The following is a 21886-nucleotide window of genomic DNA, read 5'->3' as shown; positions in this document are numbered from 1 at the left end:
GCCTCCAGCCCTCCGCACGACCCCTGCCAGGTGCTTACCCACTTCCAATTGTCAGCGAAGAGCTCAATCTCGGGTCTCCATTCAGCGCCGAACGAAGCCCAGCGCATAGCATCCTGGGAAATGTAGTCCCGGCCACGTCCGGGGGTCGCCGGCTCCGCCCCTGAGACACCTCCCCCCACCCCAGGAGGGATTTTTCTGCCTCGGCCGGCTGCAGCTAGAGCTGCAGTCCGAGTGTGGAGACGGGGCAGTCCCCTGGGGAGGATTCGGGGTACCCTCCCGGGTCGGAGGGAAGTGAGGGAACTACACTTCCCAGGCTGCCCTGCGCGGAGCCGGAGCCTGCAGCCTCGCTTTGCGTGACCGCGGCAGGTTGGTCCTAGAGCAGATGAGCGCAGAATATTTAGGCGAAAGCGCGAGGAGGGGGGAGCGCGGGGCAGGAGGAGTATCTCGGCCGAGAAAATTATGCATGCGTTAGGGAAGCTCTGAGAGAATGGCTGTGGAAGGTAAGGGACGCTTGGGCATTTTAAGCTCCCTCTTAACCCGCGCACCCCAATACACACATCCCTGATGAATCTTGGGGAACGTGGGGAGGAGAGGAAAGAGGGTGGTGGCGAGCGGGCCCTTTCTTCCTACACCTCTTGGCACTCACCTGAGCCACGGAAGGCCAGTAGGCGCTTTCTTCAGTTGCTTTGGAAAGACATGTAGGTGCGCAGGACTTTGTGGTTGGAGGCGAAGAGTACCCCTAATGCGACACGGTGTACTGGAAATGGGGGGAAAGCCGGAGAGACCGGCATGAGGTCTCAGCCCGGAGGTGCCCCTTTCGCTATCCCCTTTAACCGGGGCCGGCTGGGTGGCCCGGGGGCTGGGGATGCTCGTTTTGCCCCCCACACGTGGGAGAGGACCCTGGCCAGGTGCGTCATCGGGACGCATGGTCTTCGATTAAGTCCAGGGCCCCTATCGTGCGCGCCCGGCGGCGGTGGCAGCAGATGTACTCAGAGGGTGGAGGTGTCCCTACACCTGTCTCTGTTTATACGACCATCCCGGGGTTAGCAAAGTTTATAGAAAAGAAATGGAATCAGCCAGGAATAAAAAAGAACAACCAGTCTTTTCCATGTGGGTGAATTCTTTTCTTCGAAGACCACCTTCCTCTTTTCTAGTATAATTATGGCCTCTGGCTTTGCAGTTTTGGCTCTACAATACTGTCTCCTCTGAACCTCCGGGATGAAAGCAGGGGCAGGAGGTTTGTGAGGGATCCCGAGCCTTCCTTTCAGATTCTCTTCCCTTGGAACACAGACTTTTTTTTGTGGAGGGTAGTTTATGGGGAGAAATATGTGGACCAGATGTGTTTGCGGTGTCAAATTAGAGGTCAAACTGTGCCTGAACGATAAAATGCGGTAATCATGGGACTGAAGGAGAGCCTACAGTTCCCCGCAGAGTTATCCTGAGTGTGGCTCAGGTAAGAGGGGAACTGGGGTAGGAAAAAGAGGGCATGCCTTGCCAGTGCATCTGGCTCCTTGCCAAGGGGAAATGAGTCTGTTCCTTGTAGGCTAGAGGCAAGAGGGAACCACAAGGCTAGCTTCCCTCTCCCCTCCCTGCCCCAGGAGAGAGCAATTGAACTACTCTGACTCCTGCTCTCATTATAATTACTTAACCATCTGAAGTAGCAACAACCCAGTTCTTCTGCTCAGTACCTTAACTCAAAAAACTATTGCCTTTGGGCTGAGGTTCAGAGTGCCCCAGCTGGCTACTTTTAGTTATCTATATTATATTCACATCTATGGTTTTTATATTACATCTCTAACATACATGGCTTTGGAAAAAAATAGCCAAAGATGTTTCTAAGTGTTCTGTACTGTGCAAACGTAATAATAAGGTGAGAATCTGGCTTTCTGCATCGTTACAGTTGATTATAAGTGAAACAAGACTTCAGATGAGCAAAAAAAGATAAAAAAGATAAAGTTCCTCCTGAGCTTCAGGCCAAGGTTAGGTTGACCTGCTGGCACCCCTTCTTGCCTCACCCTTCAGATGACCTTGGTTATTCTCTTTTTCTCTGCACTTTTCTGTGTTTCCAAGTGAGGGACACTCCCACTGGTTGCCAGTCCGCAGTGTATTTGAAAACAATTTCCTGTTCACTGTAAGAAGTATAAAATTAGTCCTATTTCTCGTCTGATGAGTTATTATACCAGCAAAGTCAGACCTTGCGAGAAAACAAGAGCTTTGGAATGAACTACACATAGACTGCAGAGACTTATTTTATTTTCTAGAGATTTTTTGGTTCAAGTGCTTGTCTAGTAAACAGGAGATCCCAAGTTTGAATCACAATGAGGTCTCAATTTGAGGACTGAAGGAAGTCATTTAAACTTCAGCTGCAAAGAGGATTCCCTAGCTCTGTTTTTGCAAAGGCAGTTTGCTCAGCCTAGTGGGCGCTTCTTGGCTACTCTCACTTGATCTTTCAAAAGGCTCAGGGAAAACTTCTCTTCCTCTGGGAGCCTGTCTCAACCCTTTGTTCCCTCTGCCTTCCCAGCTCTCTGCCCTGGTCTGTGGGAGGTGCCTTCTGCACTAAGCTTCCCTAGTACCTGTGCTTATACCTATTTTAACATTTCCATACTCAATCTCTCACTAGACTATAAGACAGTAACCCCTTCGGGGTTGGGACCTTGTACTTTTTGACTTTATATTCTCAGCCCATAGCACAGTACTTGACCCATAGTAGGTTCTCAGTAAATGCTTATGGAATGTATGGGAAATAAATTCATGGCCACTTTTGTAACTGACTCCATAAGTGTGCATGGGGCTTTCTTAGGAGCCCAAGTGCCATAAAATAAGGGACTTCTGAGAGATTTGAAGGTAAGGGAAATTTTTAAAGGAAGTGCCCCTCTCTTCAGTCTTTTGTCCTGATGCTCAAAGAATCTTCTAGAGCAGTGGTTCTCATCCAAGGGGTAACAGTCCTCCAAGTGTGTGATTGGGATATGTTGGGTCTGCTGTTGGTATTTTTTTGTCCATGGGCAGGGATGCTATATGTCCCTCAGTGCATGGCCAACCCAAAACCAAGTAACAGCCAGTGTCCCTAGGTTCATTGAGAAACACTGATTCAGAGAAGGAATTTGGCCAGAGGAAGTGGAATAGGACGTGTTACTTAACATCTGAACTTTAGTTTCTGCATCTGGGGAAAAGGGCACACTACTGTTTACTTCCTAGGAAAGTTGGGAGGATTTAATAAAGGAGAGGGCTTATGGAGGGTGCTTCGAACATAGATCCTCAGTAAATGTTTTTTGTACTCCCATCCTTCTTAACAAAACAAAACAAAAAAAGAAAAGCTTTACTATTTGGCATGTTTTGTATCCTGAATTTTCACTTATTCGTACAAACCTAATTAGTAGCAAAGTAGAAGTTTTTTTTTATCATGTGTAACCTGTTTAAGTAAGCTTGACCTTGTGTTAAGTGTAAAGTGCTAAAAGTAGTAAAAGTGTTAAGAATAGGGAGCTCATTCATTTTGCTGAACCCTTAGCCTTGAGTTTAAGATGATAAAGAGGTGCCCTTTGTTTTATGGCTACCCTGGGTTATGTTTTCTTCTCTGAATTTAATTGCAGTATCTTGTTTCTATTCCTTAGCGTGGTGGCGACCCATGCCTCGCATTTACAGGCAGCTGGGCAGCTTAGGGTTATGCTTTCCAGCCATAGAGTACATGGTCTGCATTTAGGTTGGGATTATGTTTACATCCATTGTCTTTTTAAAAAAAAAAAAAAGCATTGTATTTTAGTAAATTACCCTAAATAACTGGAAAAATTAGGGCCACTACAGAGAGGTAGCATGCAGAAACCAAAAAGTAATCCATTCTCCATGGACAGACTGTGTAGATGATTGTGTCCATGAGGTGATGTTTAACAGAAATGGATTGCATTATTACACAGGGAGAGGAAAAAAGTGGACTCATCAGGGACAGTATTGTATTCATCTCTGTATTCCAAGATTGGTGCTTGGCACTTAAAGGACTGCAGTAATTGTTTCATGAATGGAGTATAAATGCGCTGAAGCAAGAGAAGGGTATTCCTACTCCTTGTTCGCATTCCCTTCCCTTCTTGCTTCATCCTCAGAGCTGCATAAGCAAAGTGGGGTGGATAAACTTTTGTGCGTAGTGCTTCTATTTCAGATCTAATAGACTCTTATGTGGCATAAAAATGATTTCCAATATTCAGCACTCCCCATCCCCAAAGATTTCAAATGGAAGGCAGTATGCTCTAGATGACATATCTGTGTTAAGGAATCTGAACTTTCCATCCTAAATGAACACATTGGCTATCAAATGGCCTCAAAGTCATTCAAGGCTCAGGTTTTAGAATTTTTCTCCTGTAAAAGAAAAAAAAAAAAAAAACTGCCCATCACCAAGTTGTTGTAAGGATACATAATAGCAGCTGGGAGAAAGGGCAAATGAGCTAGTCAGACAAGCATAGCAAAGAGAAGGAGTCGTCAGTGAAGGCTCTCTACCCCATTTGAATTCAGAACTGAGTCACAGAGACTCATGATGGGAGATACAAGTGTCCTCTTTATTACAAACCTCCATACCTCCATGGGTTTTTGTTTTTGGTGGGGTTTTGTTTTGTTTTGGTTTGGTTTGTTTTTTTGTGTGTGTTTTGGTTTGTTGTTTAGCTTTGGGTTAGATGATAAAGTAGACTTGTTAATATTGCACCCAAGCAGAGCACTTGTCCCTCCTAGGAGTTGCTGCCCCTGTACCAGCCTGGGGAGCCCAGAGAACATAGGCTCCTGCAGCAGGCAGATGGGACTCCAAGGGAAGGAGAGAGGCAGGAGACACGTGTGCTTTGTTCCCTCTCCTAGACTTGCATGTCTGTAGTTGTCTCCTCTTCTGAATCTAATTACCCATGAGAGAGTGGGGAGAGACCAAAGTGTCCTCACGGATTTCCCCTCCTATGAAGCCTGAAGCAAGGAGGGCTGTCAGAGCTAGCCCACCGACATTTTTCTAACTGCGATTCCTTCTTGAAAACATCGAGTGTAATCACCTCTTGTACTTGGTGGTGCTGGTGCTCGGTGCAGGTGGGCACTGTGTCTTAGGCCAGGCCCATGGTAGACCCTTTATGAAGCTTGTTGAATGAATGAGAAGACAATTAATGGGAGATGATGGATGGTTCTGATTCCTCCAGTAGCCCCTTAGACCCCTGAGAGAACTCCCACCTGTGTTCACCCCCACAGAGTAGGAGCCGTAGAAGCAGTGGGAGTGTAGACTAGTTTCCCTAACGGGATCTTACCTGTGCATTAGGATGTTCTTGTTCAACTAGCTGCTGCCCCATTTTCTTCCACTTCAACTTATCACCGAGGGGTCTTTTTTCCTTCTTTCCCCCACCCTAAACTTAATTTTGTTCTCTAGCACATAAGATTTGACTTTTCTGTACCAGCAGCTTCTATGAATCACTTTAAGACCTGAGAGTAGTGATTAGAAGCCCAACATGGAAAATTCCTATCCAGTGTGAGAAGTGGGGCCTCAAACCCTGCCTCCATGCTTGCTGGGGGTGGTTCCTGCCAGTTTAATCAGTTTAATCCTACTCTTGCATTGCCTGGCCCAGCCCTTTCTTCTGTCTTGCTGTATGTACTCTTAAGCCAGAAGAAACAAGCGCTGGCGCTCATAATGGGAGATTGCCCAGGACTTGCTGCGGTCACTGTGTTCTGTTAGGCTGAGTCATGGTAGATGCTGTGGTGACCTGTGCAGGAGGGGCAGCCCGGGGTCCGAAGCCGGTGCTTGAACTCCAGGGAGGGTCCCATGTCATGCATTTAGTTAGGAGAAGGGCAGGGAATTGCAAACCCTTTCACTGGCATTCATGTAGGTTTTGTATTTTCTGCTCATAGGCGATAGAACACAGCCTGTGTTCAGGGAACTCTACTAGATTTGTGGGCAGAGGGGGGAGTCTAATAAAGAAGGGAGCTTAGCCCGTTCTGTACCTCCCCATCATCACTTTGCTGAAGGAGACCAAGGAGCAGATTAGGTGGAATGATCTAAGTGCTAAGTAAAAGTACAAGCAACATTACGTGGGAGGTCTGAGAACAAATGGAGCATTTAGTTCTGAGCTGGATGGGATAGCCTAACCAAGGAGGAGCATTCGCGTGAGCTTTGGTCCAGGATATCGATGGGTGGGGCATGGCAGAAAGGGCATGAAACAGTGGTGTATGTAGAGTATGTTCTACCTAATGGATTTTTTTCCCCAAAGTCTCAGTGTTGTGGTTGTTTAGCCCTTTACGGGCAGGAAAGTGAATAGGGATGCTACCCTAAGTCGCGTCTGGTACATTCCTTTTCCTGCGGGCTCTATTATCTGCTTGGCCAAAGCTTCAGCACTCGCTGCAGTCCAGTTGGATCTTGCACACAGTCCTTTTGAAACCACAGGAGGAAGCAAGGAAAGCGCTCTCTTGTAAATCAAGCTGATTTCTCCCCAATTTTCTGAAGTAGAATGTGGCAGCACTACCAGCTCTGAGCTGGCTCATGAGAGCAAACTTGGCTATATTTAGTCTGGTTTTTCTAAAGTGTGGGTGCAAGAAGCTGCAGGCACAGCTTGCCTCCCCAAGTGAAGAGCACGAAGGGATGGCAGCTGTTGGGTGACAGGGGCGGCTGCCTCCCTGCCTTCAGACTTTTTCCAAGGGCACTGAGGCTGGGAGGAGCCAGATGCCAAGTTCAGCTCTTTGCTCCTCAGCTGCCCTTGCTGCTGTGTTTGGTGGTATTTCGTCCAGGAAACTCCCAAGTCTTCAGTGATTTGACAGATGTTTGTGGACTGATCATGGGGTGTGAAGCCTCAGCTATAGTTCACCTGGAGAGCTGGGGCCAGAACGGGCTCAGGCCTGCTTGTGTCTCATGGTGAGGGCTGTAGCTGTCTTTAAATGTACAAGCTCTGCAGCTAGACTGGGTGTGAACCCCAGCTCTGCTGACGACCTGCTGTGTGGGCCTGCGTAATTCACTGAACAGCTCTGAGACTTCTTATTTAGCAAACGAGAATATCAATAGTAATGACCTCATAGGCATGTAGAGGGCCAATTCTGGCCGATTCTGGTAGTTCTCAATAAACACTCAGTAAATGTTAGAACATGATGGCAATGATGTCTCCTTCCTGCCATATTTAAGAAAGCATCAAAGCGGATGAAACCAGAGAGGGAGACAAACCATACGAGACTCTTAATCTCAGGAAACAAACTGAGGGTTGCTGGAGTGGAGGGGGTGGGAGAGATGGGGTGGCTGGGTGATGGACATTGGGGAGGGAGGTATGTGCTATGGTGAGCGCTGTGAATTGTCTAAGGCTGATGAATCACAGACATGTATCCCTGAAACAAATAATACATTATGTTAATTTAAAAAAAAGCATCTAAGCCATTTTTATGGCCACATAATGTAGTGTCTGGCATAGTAGTAGGTGCTCCGTGAAGGAATGTAAGTTCTCAGAGTTGGGTAAGACCAACAAAATGTAATTGGTAAAATATGAAGCATCTTCACTTTTAATGTATTATCTGATTATCTGATTCCCTGCAGTTATGAGGCAGAAGAGGAAAGTAAAAGTTATAACAGTATATTCACTAAAGGTTCATCACTTAAATGATTCCCCCTCCGCACCCAAAATTTACTTGTCACTTAACACCTGCTCTTTTATCGGTGGCGCTGTCTAGTGGTCTGATAATCCCCCAGCCATACAATATGTAAATTGATTGCAAAGCAGAATTTCAGATCTTGCAAAAGAAGAAAAATTTTAAGCACTCTATAAAATTGACATTGGGTCAGAGCTGTAGGATTCCATTAGTTTTCCAGAGACGATATGGCTGAGTTAGGCCAGATAACCATTAAAGAAGACCATAATCAACCTAACATGGTGACTTGATAGGCACCAAAGAACAATATTAGGATCATCTAAGGATTAAGAAGTCTTTGGTGAAAATTGATGCCCTAATATATTTTTTTGGGGAAAAAAAAGAGGTGTCTATATCAATAGGCTATAAAGAGTCAAATGTAAAATGAAAAATGTTTTGTCCAGCTGATCTAAATCTTGTAGAAGCTACATAACAAAAAATGGATTCTTTTTGTCTAAGAATTAACACACATTTACAATCATAATCTAAATTTGGTTAAATTGATTAAAAAAAAAACCACTCAGGTTCTCCTGAGATAAAATATTTAAACTATTTCATGGTTTTGAAACTTGAGTCACTATTTCAAATGTTCTTTGTTCTATATTAGTGGGTTAAGAAACTTAAAATTTGAGTTATTTAGGTCATTTACATACCATAAAATGCACCCTTTGTAGTTCTTTGAGTTTTGACAAATATAATGTATTCAGTCTTATAATCATCACTACCATCAAATTTACTTCCTACACCCCAAAATGTTTCCTTGTGCCTCTTTGTAGTTATCCTTCACCAACATCGGAGTTCCATCCTTGCACTCCTGTGCATTTTTGAGAATGTCATGTAAATAATATACTGTGTTGCCATTCAAGTCTGGCTGCTTTCATTTAGTGTAATGCACTTGAAGTTCACCCATATTGTTGCGTGTATCCACCCAGTCCTTTTCATTACTGAGTGATATTCCACTGAATGGACATACCACCGTACATCCATTCACCAGTTGAAGTACATTTGGGTTGTTTCCAGTTTTTGGTAAATGTGAATAACCACTGTAAATAGTTTTTGTGTGAATGTAAGTTTCTCTTGTATAAAGAGGTAGGAGTGAGGTTTTTGAGCCCTATAGTGAATGTGTTTTCACTTTATAAGGAACGGCCAAGCTGTATTTTAGAGTTCCTATGCCTCACATGTACTATTGTGCCAAATTTTCCTCAATTTGGATTTTCTCTGTATTGACAAATCATTGATAATGAGGCTCTCACAAAAATAAGGGAATTGCATTAAGGGGTAGAGTTTAGGCATTTGGATAGGATTAGGAGGGAGCAGCTTTCCTGACGTGGGCTCTTTGTGCTGCATTATACAAGAGTATAGTATGGCTATGGCAAATATACACCCTTGGTTTTGACGTTACTCCAGATCTCAAGCATGGATATAGCCTAGAAATGCCACTGGTTTTGCATCCAAGAGAAAGCTGTTAACAAATTATGTTACTTACTATAAAAGGGACTTTTATCAAGCTCTGGATATTGAGTCATTGTTGTCAAATAAGGAAAGAAACCTAGATGAGGAAAGGCTTACCTTGGAGAAAGATAGACAAGAGCATGAGGAAGGAAAGGGAAGACCATGTTTGAATCCACAGAAGAGGAGCTTAACTGGAGTGGGGAACAAACTTACTTGTCCCTGAAAGGAGTTGGCCTTATTTGCCAAGGGGAGTCATGAACTCTGTTTTGTTAGGTTGGTTGACTGTTTCTAGTGTGATTTAAATTTTGAGAATGGCAGGGGCCAGGGGCTGGTTTTGCAGCTGTGTGCCATTCTGATTTAGAATTGGGTCTTTCATCAGCTGTTCCTTTATGTAGTGGGAGCAGTGCTTGTTTCACGTACAAAGACCACATTTTACCTGGCCTCAAACTGAGTATAAGTCCTGATGGCAGAATTGTTTCCAAGCACAAACTGTAGTCTTGGAGGTATAATTTGGATGCTAACACACTAGGATTTCCACTAGGATTTTTCCACTGGTCCGTGTAACTTTGGCATAGAATACTTGAATCTGGGATTGCTACAGAATTCCTATATGCATGTGCATTACGTGGAGGTGAATATATTATTAACCAGACTTCAGTAGATGTACTTTGCACTTGATTTTTGTCTCAAGTTTTTATGGCCCCCTTGATGACCAGCTATTTATAGGTGTAGGAGAGAGCAACCAGTCACCAAGAAGTGGGGGTGGGGCATCCCAGCTCTTGGTCTTGGCTGAGTCAGTAGGTGTGTCTTGTCAGAGCCTTGTGATGCCCGAGCTCTTGCTTTCTCTTTTTTCTGTTTTCTGAGAAAAATTAGCTTTTTTTATGTTGGGGTCCTTAATAAATACTTCTGTGTGGATAAACTGGGATCGACAGTTTGTGTTGGAGTCATCAAGGAAGTTTGTGGGGGTAGAACATTTACTTCAGTAGCTTAGAATATTTTTTACATTCACAAATATTTTTCAAGCACTTCCTAATGGTTGAGTTTTAACAGCCCTAATATATGGCTGGGTAAACCTACGAAAAGCAGGTGTGCTGGACCTTGACCTCTTTTTAGGTCTTTCTTTAATGATAAAATTTTCCTGGGACACTTCATGACACCCACATTCCTAATCCCCTCCCTTGGGTGTGTTGTTGTTTTGGTAAATCAGAAGTGGGGCACTTAATCTAACATGATTCCTGAGTCATTCTTACTAAACACATTTGGGAGACACTGATAGATGGGCAGGGTTCCTGATTTCTTCTTAGGATCTTAGATTATTAATCCCTTTACAACTGTATGTACAATTTGTGTATGGACATCATGTGTATTTTTCACTGGGAGAAAGACGGGCTTTCATTCTGTTCTCACAAGCCCTCTGAGAACATGCATTTGACTTTTTTCTGCTACATCTTCAGTGCCTACAGCTCTGACACAACAAAGGCACACACAGTTGCAGAGAAAACAAGATAACTAATGTTATTTTGTGCCTACTCTGAGCCAGGTTCTTGGTGTCCATTCTAAACATTAGTTTTCATAATGCAATGGGATGGGTGGTTTCCCCATCCAATAGTTGAGGGACTTTAGGTCCAGAGAAGATATGTAATTTCCGCCAGGCCACACAGCTAATTTGTGGTAGAACCAGGCTTTGTTGCCAAATTTTCCGTATTCCAGAGTTCTTTTTCACTGTACTATGTTGCTTTCTGGTTTTGTTCTAGTTCCGTAGGTGGTTCCAGTTTACTAGCTCTCTCATGGAAATGTTCGTAATTTAAGGAAAAACAACATTATGGTAAAATAAATATTGCTTATTTGGGCTCTACAATAGGAAGAACTCAGGTTTTGGGATCAAGTCAGTAATAAGGTGTTTATCTTGATATTGCTTTGCACAGTTTTGCTTCTTTCCTTGTAAGGAGCCCCAGGTCTTCAGGTTTTTATTGTTGCCGTTTCCCCATGCGGCCTTCCAAGTTCACTTGCATGCCTCGCACAAATTAGTGTAAATTTCTACTTGATTTGGACAATAACTATTCACTGTGCACCCGTGATAGGCTCAGCAGTTTGAAAGGCACTGGGCAATGTAAAAGAATCTAAGGCTGTGAACCTTACCGTCGTGAGACTTACAGTCAGGTCCGAGATTGTGAAAGTATCCCAGTAGAAAAGGTGCAGGCATGGCCAGGACCTGTGAGCAGGGTAGGCTGTGTGGGGGCTCTGCGCTCTTAATCAGGGAGCTGCCACACCCACAGCAATGGCCCACCCACTGCCCTGGACTCCCCAGGAGAAGTCCTCATAGTTTTAAAGAGAAGAGTGAATGAACTGCTATAGACAGCTTGGTCATAACCTGGAGAAATTGAAAAGAACAAGCTGAAGTAATAAGAGCAAAGGAAGAGATGTGAGAAATATTCACAGGGGGAAAGGAAGCTAGGATTGGGATTGTTTCCTTCTTTGGGGCACACTTCTCTGGTATATTCCAGAAACATCAATTTTGACCTTTCTTGTGTATGGTAAATGGGGTAGGATACTCAACAGTCTATGGAGTATAATAATGTGGTTATAAATTTAAAAAGATGAACTCTATTTGTTTTATTTGGTAGCTTTCCCCAGTCTGAAATAATAAATTACCTTAGAAAACAGGAAAATGCATGGGAGGATTGCCTGGGAGGGTGTGGCAGACATGTAATTGCTCCTGACTCTTCACCACTGCAATAAAATAAAGTCCAAACTCCTTAGCAGCCAGAGCCCTTCCTGGACTGCTAGGGCCTTCCTGCTCCAGGCCGATTTCCCTCCCTTTTTCCTTAGGAATCTGCCCTGATAGTCCCTGGAGCTCAGTGATCAGCTGTTTGCTGGCTTGTGGTGCATCTTGAATCCTTCCCCGCCCTATCTTTATATTCTTCTCCCACCTCAAATGCCTTTCTCCCACGGGTTCATGTGGTGTCCTTCTCCCATCCTTCTGTGCACATGTGGGTGAGAGATGGAGATCTTCCTGTATGAGAGGAGTGTGTCTGCCGGGCAATTACAGTGTGGAAGGGGTAGGACGAGGAAGCTGAAGGAGACAGGGAGAAGCAGCCAGTGGTAGCGGGACTCCATGTCAGAATGGAGTGTGCCAGCATCATGCCAGCAAGGTGCGCGCTGGGAAGTGTCCATGGGTTTGGCAAGTAGTAAGAGCTATTCTAATGAAATGGGGAAGCAAATCCATATTAAAATAATTCAAGGATTAAATGGGTGATGAGGACACTACTCTTGATGCAAATGTATTGAAGTGGAATGAAGGGAGAAATAGTTCTATCAAGAGAGCGATCGAGATTAAAGGAGTTGTCAACATGGTGAGAAGACATAAGGAGGAAGATGGAGGAGGCCCTGACCTAGATGGGAAACAAATTCAAAGGAAGCTTTTTTCTTTTTTCTTTTTTTTAAAGCTAGGAATATTTGAGAGTTTGTAGATTATGTGTGTGAACTGACCCAGTGGAAAGAGAATTTGAAGATACAAAGAAGGGAAAACTGGTAGAGCAAGGACCATCGGGAGTTTAGATGTATTACCTCTTGGGGAAGGTATTGTTTTTTTCTGGGAGGGATGGATGGTGCCTGGTGCAAATGAGTGTTATAACTAAAATATCAAACTATTGAGAAATACTAATACCTATGTCATGTACTAGGCACTGTCTTATCTGCTTATCCTATATTAACTCATGCACCTTCACATCAGTCCTGTATAGTAGGTACCAGGATCATCGCCATTTATAAATAATGAAAGGGGCACAGAGAGGTTAAGTAACTTGCCCATGGTCACTCAGGTAGTAAGTAGTAGAGCTGGAATTTGATAAAAACGGAAGATGTCTGTCCATTTTCCTAGTGAGGAAACTTTGGGTAATACTGGATTGAGACATTATCATCCTTAGAATTCTCTTTAAAAATGAGGCTATTAAAGGATGACTTTTAAGAACCTATGGGTCGGGGCGCCTGGGTGGCTCAGTTGGTTAAGCGACTGCCTTCGGCTCAGGTCATGATCCTGGAGTCCCTGGATCGAGTCCCGCATCGATCGGGCTCCCTGCTCGGCAGGGAGTCTGCTTCTCCCTCTGACCCTCCCCCCTCTCATGTGCTCTCTCTCTCATTCTCTGTCAAATAAATAAATAAAATCTTTAAAAAATAAAAAATAAAAAAAAAATAAATAAAAATTAAAAAAAGAACCTATGGGTCATTGCCATTTTCTTGTGAATTCATTTTGTAATAACTCCAGGTCGGACAGGTATGGAATAGGACTTGGAATTCACAAATGTTGGAGGAGGGTATAATTTTCAGAACAGGAGTCCTTTTTCTGGGGAGGTTAGGCCTTGGTGGGTGTTTGCCTGTGGAGCTGGGGTTGGGTGCACAGGCCGACCAGCAGGTGCCGCGAGGGCGCTCTGATCCTACCGCCTAGGTTTGGGGTTTCAGGAAAACAGTAGGGGCAATGTCAGGAAAAGTGAAAAACGTACTGAAAATAAACTTGGCCAGTTTCACAGTTCTGCCAAGATAAGAACATGCTCCCTATTTCCTTCTATCTCCTGCCCCCTTCCTGCTTTTAAAGCTTTAAGATTTAGGTTTCCAGGGTGCCGATGCCATTGTCCCTGATTCTAATGCTAATGGAGAGTGATTTTCTGGCTGATGCTTAGTTCTATTGCTTGCTAAGTGCCTCTGTACAACCCCATGAAACTCCTGCCTCCCTCTGACCTGCTTTGCCTGGCCAGAGTTTCTTAATTGAAACTCAATAGCTGGTACCTTTTGGCACCCGCGTGTTTGCTGGGGCTCACCCCAAGGCCATCATCACTGAGATCATACCGCCTTGGCTTTACACAGCACTCTGTGCTTTCCAAAGTACAGTTTCTCATCTGAACCACAGATGATCCATTGGCAGCTGGAACAGACGCTCTTATTCCCATTTCATAAATAAGGATGTGAAAGTTCCCTCACCCAAGGTCACATAACGTATTCACGGCAAAGCTTAGATTTAGAAGTTGGTGTCTTGAGTCTTTTATGGCTTCTATTACTATTGCCATGATCGAAGGGATGGCACAGTGCCTACTTTGAAGGGGTTTACAAGTGGGATGTTCTACAAGGGATCATGAGTTTTTCTGAAATTACAGATGACATCAGCCAGAGTGGGGCCAGAGGTCCTATAGTTCTCTGGAGTCACCCAATCCTTAGCTCAAATAGTGAGAAGTTAAATTCTTTTTTTTTTTCCTCTCCCACTATTTTGTTGATTTGCCATAGCTATATCTTCTAAATAGCTATATTAAAGTAATATTTAAACATTTTTTTTCTGGGTATGAAAATCCTTCATAGTCACCATAGGTAAAAGAAGAAACTAGGGATAACAATAGCTAACATTTATTAGGCACTCAGTGATATTAGCAGCTAGGGTTGGTCTTCAGCCAGAATACCCTGGTACAGCTACATTGGTTGTTGATAACCAATGACTTCTGATGGGTTGTAGTCCAGACCATACTGGTTGTTTGTTCTGAATATCCTACCTGTTCACCATCCAATGAGATGGTTCTTAATATTATCTCCATTTCCTCCATGAAACAATTGAGGCCCAGAGAGCTTAAATAATTTCCTCAAGGTCACCAGCTGGTAAATGATAGAGTAAGAATACAAACCCAAGTTCAGGTGACTTCAGTGCCCACTCTGTTGCCACTAAAAATGTCAGCCCGCACACCACCCCATATTTCCTTCTGGGCTTTATATTAAGTAACTCATTATACCTGGTGTGACTTGTCATTCCAGCAAATCTCAATGGGTATTTAGTTGATAAAATATTGATGTGTTTGTATTTTGGTTTTGGTCACTGTGTAAGCATAATGAACAATCTCATTCACCGTAGATACAGCATTTAATGAGGCCCATGATGGGAGCTCTTGTGAGGGCAACAAATAACTGTCTGAGTTTCAGAAGGGTATCCTCTCTTTCTGTCCGTTCTGTCCCTATGACTTTTCAAGATCAGAGCCATAGAAAACGCCTACCTTTTTTTTTTTTTTATGTTATGTTAATCACCATACATTACATCATTAGTTTTTGATGTGGTGTTCCATGATTCATTGTTTGTGTATAACACCCCGTGCTCCATGCAGAACGTGCCCTCTTTAATACCCATCACCAGGCTAACCCATCCCCCCACCCCCCTCCCCTCTAGAACCCTCAGTTTGTTTTTTCAGAGTCCATAGTCTCTCATGGTTCGTCTCCCCCTCTGATTTCCCCCCCTTCATTCTTCCCCTCCTGCTATCTTCTTCTTCTTCTTCTTTTTTATTTTTTAACATATAATGTATTGTTTCAGAGGTACAGGTCTGTGATTCAACAGTCTTACACAATTCACAGTGCTCACCATAGCACATACCCTCCCCAATGTCTATCACCCAGCCACCCCATCTCTCCCACCCCCCACCACTCCAGCAACCCTCAGTTTGTTTCCTGAAAAGCCTACCTTTTGTAAGAAAAGGTGTGTCTGTTGGATGGAATGAGAGGTCTGTGCAAGATGAGGATAGGATTCAAGTTAGTTGTAGAACTCACACCTGTCACACTTAAGCTATGTTCCTCTACCTTTATTACAGATTATTGATTATTCATGTGAACTACTTTTATTTGATTATTGCCATGACCTTCTCTTCTGATTTTTCAATATATTCTAACAAGGTTTTCTACCTACTTTTTTTTTTTTTTTTAGTTTCATTTTGACTTCCTGTCCTGGTCTATCTAGTCTTTCTGTACCGTGTCCTTGATCTTTGTTAGTATGTGGAGTCTTCAGCCACCTTTATTAGTGTTTAAAAATCTTTAAGTTAACATTCAGAGACACTGCAATTCTTATATTCAGCCAATATTTATTTTTGACCTTAGTGTTAATCTTTTTAAATTAGGGTTTCATTTTTTAAGTGACAAAACATACTTTATATAAGAGTATTTTATTTTATAAATATTTTATATAAGAGCATAGACAGATAAATATCCTTTACTATTTAGTAAATGTTTGCTGTATACCAAGGATTGTTACTTCTAAACATTCTATGTGATGCCTGCTACACCGTATTTATTCCCATTTTGCATATGAGGTAATAGGCTGTGGGCAATAAATTTCCTGAGGCTACTTAGTGAAAGAAGTTGAGCGTGGAGCTTGTGTATATATGTAGAGTTGAAATTATCATAATAGTGGCTCAATTTATTGAGTTCGTACTATATGCCAGGGAATATGACAAGTACTTTATAAACTTAAAATTTAGATTTTATTATGTGAGCATAATATAAAAATCATTCTTTAAAAAATTGCTTTATAATATTGTTGTTACTGTTGGCTTAGTGTTCTCTAAACTTACCACTAATTTGAACCAGAAGTTTCTCTGTTAAATCTCCTCCCAGTACATTCATGCACTAGGTATTCTGTCAGTTTCCACTCACTGAAGAAAATTTCCCCCCCAAACGCTGACTTGTTTCAAATAGGTCTCTAGACTTGATTCAGAGCTGTTGTGTTTGGACTGCCTTTCACCTCAGTCCTTCAGATGCATTTTTTTGATGTCTGTGTTAGAGTCCCTCTTTTAGGACTCTGGGTCTTCATCCTACCTTGTTCTCACCTGGTTTTGATGGAACACATCCTCCAGTTACCTCTTGAGAAAAGGTACATAGGAAGCATGTTTTTGAGAATTTGCATATGTGAAAATATTCTATCCTTGTACTTAATTGATAACTTGATTAAATTTTAAAAAGTTAAACTATTTTCCCTTACAGTTTTGAGGCTTCTAATATCTTCTGGTTTCCAGTCTTGATTTTTGAGAAATCTGAAGCCATTCTGATTCTTGATCATTTGTATGAAATAATTTTTCTTCTTGAAATTATGTTAATCTTTTTCCCTAATGTTGAGAAATCTTATGAGACTATGCCTTGTGAGCCTATTGTTATCTGTTGTGTATTTTGTGGTCTTTCAAAGTGGAAACTCATGTCATTCACTTCAGGGAATTTCTTTTGAATTATTTCATTTCCTTTTATCCAGCTCTGTTCTTTATTTCTCTAGCTGCTATCTTTAAGATGATAAAGTTACTGGACTAGTTTTTAGTCTATCAGTTTCCTGTTTCTCATCTGTTCTTTTTTGTTTGTACTTTTTGATTTTTATCTTTCAAGCATCTATCATTTTGAATATTTCCAAGAGATTTTTTTTCTTGAAATTTTTATAGGCTTCTAATCTTTGTGGATGTAATGTCTTTCCATACTTCATTGAGGATATTAATGCTAACCTTTTTGTTCAGTTGTTGACTTTGCTCTCCATGTTTCTTCCACGTTGCTTTTTTTTTCCCCTCCCCATTCATTCTGGTCTCTGTTCTTGTTAGATATTCAGGTGTTTGTAGATATTAGGCTCTCTCTGCTCATACTTGAGTGACCCACTTAGTTTTCTTTGAAAGTTCTCAATGGATGGGACCTGTCAATCCTGGTCTTCATTATAAGCAATGTATTGCTGAATTTTTAGGATCAGGGAGGGGATTGTCTTAGAATGTGTAGGTCCTTTTTATTGGACTGATTAATCACTCAGAAGACCCAATATTCAAACTCCAAAATCTGATTCCAAAGTCTGTGCCCTTATCCATTCATTTTCATAATTTCCAAATAAGGTTCAATGTCTGGGTATAGTTAATTGTATTATTTCTAAGATAGTTAGCAATCTAAATGTAGATTTTATAGGAATTATGCTTTCTTTTTTTTAAGATTTTACTTATTTGAGAAAGCAAGCATGCACACAAGCTGGGGGGAGGGTCAGAGGGAGAGGGAGAAGCAGACTCCCCGCTGAGCAGGGAGCCTGACATGGGGCTCCATCCCAGGACCCTGAGATCATAACCTGAGCCGGAGGCACTTAACCAAATAAGCCACCCAGGCGCCCCTAGGCATTATCATTTCTGGAGATGATTTAACCAGAAGTTTCCCTTTACTACAAAAAACATGGTGTGTGGTATGTGCTCAGAAAATTTTTGTGAAATGAACTGATATTTTGCTCAGTGCATCAGGCCTTCAGAGCAACATGTGATAGGATGTAGAAAAGCCCAAGTTCCCTAACTCCCACCCTAGTGCTGTAGTGCATGGGCATACACTAAGATGTGACAAAGGTGCTCATGCAAACCCAAAGAGATTCAACCTCAAGAGAGGCGTCCTGTTCATGGGACTTCTTGGGGCAAGAGTGTTTCTTTATATTTAGGATCAGGAGTTAGTATTGAGGTGGCACCAGCCATGTGTTGGCCTGAAAAGGGCAAGCGGGGAAGACAGGGCTGACTGGGCTCTTAGTAACTGTGCGTTCAGGTTACAGCATTTTGGATGTTGATTTAAGCAGCAGTCTGCTGACGGCTTCTAGAGGCTTTCCCCTCTGCTTTCTGCTGACTGGGTCTTTTTGAACTTAGAATGGAGAGCTGTCTCCAAGGGCCACCCACAGCTGCCTCTTTCCATCCCAACTAGCTTTTTCTTCTCTCTGTCTTCTGTGTCTACCCACTGGTCCCTCATCATTGGAGTGGGAATGGGGTTGAGGGCTTGATAATGCTGAGCCAGGCTTTTTAGAAGAACCAACTGTCAAACCAAAAGGATGGCTACTGGCATGGCTACTTGTCCTCCATTTTGGCCTCTGGGCTCCCATTCTCAGGGAGGGACAGTGGAGTCCAGATTCCTCGAAGGAAGCAAGCAGAGTGAGATCACAGAACTAAGAATTCTCTTCTGATGAGAATGTGAGGCAACCTCTTTAAAGATAATTGTCCAGAAAAAAACTTGAACTTATGATACTCTGTTGGCCAACCATTTTGGGATTGTCAGAAGATGAGGAAAAAAAGGAGCTGTACTGGAAAATCGGATAATATTTGAGGAAGAGTCATGCACTGGGCATGAAAAAAAAATAACTTCTGCAGTTATAAAGCTACATCAGCTATTTAGACCTGAAAGCATAGTTTGTTGTAAACTTAAAGGTTTTTTAATTTTTACATAATTTAATATATTCTGTTCATGTCCTAAAGCAAGACACTATTAGAAATTCAAGAATTAAAAAAAAATCAAGAATTAAAAAAAATGCAACATACCAACATTTCCCTACCTTTTAAATTAACCTTTTAAAATAATTGTGATTACATGCTTATAATATATACTCTTTAGAAAGTAAATGGAAAAAAATGATCCATAGACCCACCTTCAAAAGACAGGTATTGCTAGTATTTGCTATATTTTTTTCTAGCCCTTTTCTCTTTGTATGGTTTTTAGTTTTGCATAGCAGTCATAAGGCATTTTGCTTGCCTTTTAGTAGGATTTTTTTGTCTTCAATTGGAGTTGACCGTGGTTATGTTCTGATAATGCATGTATGGGATTTATTCTTGTCAGGAGGCTGAATAAGCAGTTCTTCAGTTCTTGGCTTGAATAAATTCTCTGTGCTTTTAACATAAAACATTGTTCAGATTAGAAAGTGAATAATCCTTAGAGCAAAGAAGTATGATGTAGGTTTTACAACCACTTAAAAAAAAGTCAAATCTAAAAAAATCAAAAGCACAAAAATGGCTTGGGGGAAATATGTGTAACAAAGATAAGACTAAGGCTCCTGAGGGACAGACTGTCCTAGGACCACGGAGAGGTCATCATAGATGTCTAGTAATGTTTATTAAATATACAATAATTACATGCAACACTGTGGTATCGAGAAAAAGAGAAATCTTTATCTAGAGACCTAGAAGAGAGGAATGTTGTGTAATAGAGGTATGATTGAAACCAGAGTTAGAAATTCTGGTCCTGCTTGCACTGCTGACTAGTTGCTACCTCAAAGGCACCTGCCCTCAATATTATCACCAGTAAAATGAGGCTATTGGCTCTATAATTTTAATGAGTTTCTGTCCTCCTCCTGACATTCAGTGACTCAATGAATTTATATTCTGGGACCAACCACGGAGAACATAACGATCCAAAAAACATAGCAGCTACCTTGACTCACTTCCCTCCTCCCTCACATCCAATGAATTACCAAGTTTGACCCATTTTACCGTCTAAGTCCGGGTTGGCAAATAATCACCTGTTTTCTTAAAGTTTTATTGGAACACAGTTATCATTAGTTGACTTTTTATTTATTGCTGCTTTTGTAGTATAGTGGCAGAATGGGGTAGTTGGCACTGTATGGTTCACGAAGCTTTAAATATTTACCATCTAGACCTTTATAGAAAACGTTGGTCAACTCCTGATCGAAATCATTGGCAGAGCTCTCATCCTCACTACCTTTGCCCTAACTTAGGTCTTTATCTCTTCTCACCTGGTGAATCCAAGAGCCTCTATAATGAGTTTTTCTGACTCCAGTTTTGAGCCTCTCAAAGGTACTCTGTATGGCAGCGGCATAAAACCTTAACACCAACTTGCTGAAAACCCTTCATGGGCAACCTGCTGAACTCAGGATAAAATTCAAATTCCTTATGTAACACGCAAGGTTAGAAAGCCACAGGACCTTACTGACATCTGAAGGCCTGCCTAGTCACAAGAGACTAGGTGTAGTTTGACATGACCGCTGTAGGAGTTGGAAAACCCAACCAGCGTTAAGTAGAAGAGGCTGTGTTAGCTCACCTCATTGAGAGCCTGGCTGTAGATCTGGCCTGGGGTAAAGGTTTAATCCAGATTTCTAGTTGTTTCACCTGGACTGCATTTCCTTCTCAACAGAAGGAATAGGGCCTCTTGTGTGGCCCTATTCACCCAGAGGGTTTCCTCTTGAGAGGTCAGGACTGCTATGACAGTTTCTGTCTCTGATCCTTCTGTGTACACATCTGGCAGGACAGAAAATAAGTCTCTTCCCACGGCACTGCAGAAGTCTCTCTGATTGGACAGCATAGGTCATGTGGTAAGGGATATGGCATGTGCTGATTGGCTTAGCGCCAGTTCACGTATTTAAACCCTGGGGGTTGGAGTAAGATCCCACCTGAACCATAAAAAATGGGAAAGGGGGGGCGCGTTATCCCCAAGCAGACATTGGGCTGTGGTGGAAACAGGGTGAATGAAGGTGGACTGGGACAGAATAACCAAGATTCACTGAGCATGCCATGAGCAGGATTGCATTGACGGTCAGAAGCCCAAGATCAAGGTGTCAACAGGTTTGGTTTCTCTTGAGACCTTTCACCTAGGCTTGTAAATTGCCTTTTTTCCCCTTTTCTTTCTTTCTTTCTTTTTTTTTTTTTTTTGTGCGCATACACATCCCTGCTATCTTTTCCCCTTTTTATAAGGATACCACTCCTATTGGATTAGGGTCCACTCTTATGGCCTATTTAACCTTAATTACCTCCTTAAATGTCCTGCCTCCAAATGTAGTCACATTGGGGTTAAGACTTCATATGAATTGGGTGGGGGGGCATAATTCAGTCGATAAGAGGTATGGATCCTTTGATTCTCTGATACCTAGGTTTCCTTTACCCAGAAAAATGCAGACACACATGTACATCACACTTTGCATGTGTTTATAGGACTTCAAAGATCCCAGTTAAACTGGCACATCTGAAGCAGCCTCGCAGAGGAAAACACATACCAGAGAGAAGGATGTGTATAAAAGAAGGCATGTCATTCTCCTTAGTCCATTAATTTAACAACCATTCACTGAGTGCTGTGCATGTGTCTGGCACCGTGCTAGGGTTATAACAATGAATGACACAGGCAGGACTCCTTCTCTTACCACTTAAAACTTTTGTTGGACACAGACAGTAAACACAGAATGCCATTCAGTATCAGTACCAAGTGCCATGTAGAGAATCAAAACAGAAAATGATGGGATGGTGTTTGCCTGGGAAGCTACTTAGATTAC

At 42.4% G+C, this 21886-nt stretch overlaps 1 protein-coding gene and 1 long non-coding RNA gene across 4 annotated transcripts in view; one reads left to right on the top strand and one right to left on the bottom strand.

Moving 5' to 3' along the window:
* Positions 1–309, bottom strand: part of LOC116639474 — a 253016-nt gene extending 252707 nt beyond the window's left edge. The window contains exon 1 of one of the 2 annotated variants that reach the window (XR_004300849.1): positions 39–309. This is a non-coding gene — a long non-coding RNA (uncharacterized LOC116639474). The remainder of the gene's footprint in view (positions 1–38) is intronic. The other variant, XR_004300850.1, reaches the window with a different exon arrangement.
* A 63-nt stretch (positions 310–372) lies between these two features.
* Positions 373–21886, top strand: part of SAMD12 (sterile alpha motif domain containing 12) — a 379933-nt gene continuing 358419 nt past the window's right edge. For both annotated transcript variants that reach the window (XM_032415888.1, XM_032415887.1), the window contains exon 1: positions 373–500. In XM_032415888.1, the coding sequence (XP_032271779.1) occupies positions 488–500 (13 nt within the window). In that variant the 5' untranslated portion in view covers positions 373–487. The remainder of the gene's footprint in view (positions 501–21886) is intronic.

The sequence above is a fragment of the Phoca vitulina genome, unplaced genomic scaffold (assembly GCF_004348235.1).
Source record: "Phoca vitulina isolate PV1807 unplaced genomic scaffold, GSC_HSeal_1.0 scaffold18, whole genome shotgun sequence".
Lineage (NCBI taxonomy): Eukaryota > Metazoa > Chordata > Mammalia > Carnivora > Phocidae > Phoca > Phoca vitulina.
This window is presented reverse-complemented; position numbering and strand designations above follow the sequence as displayed.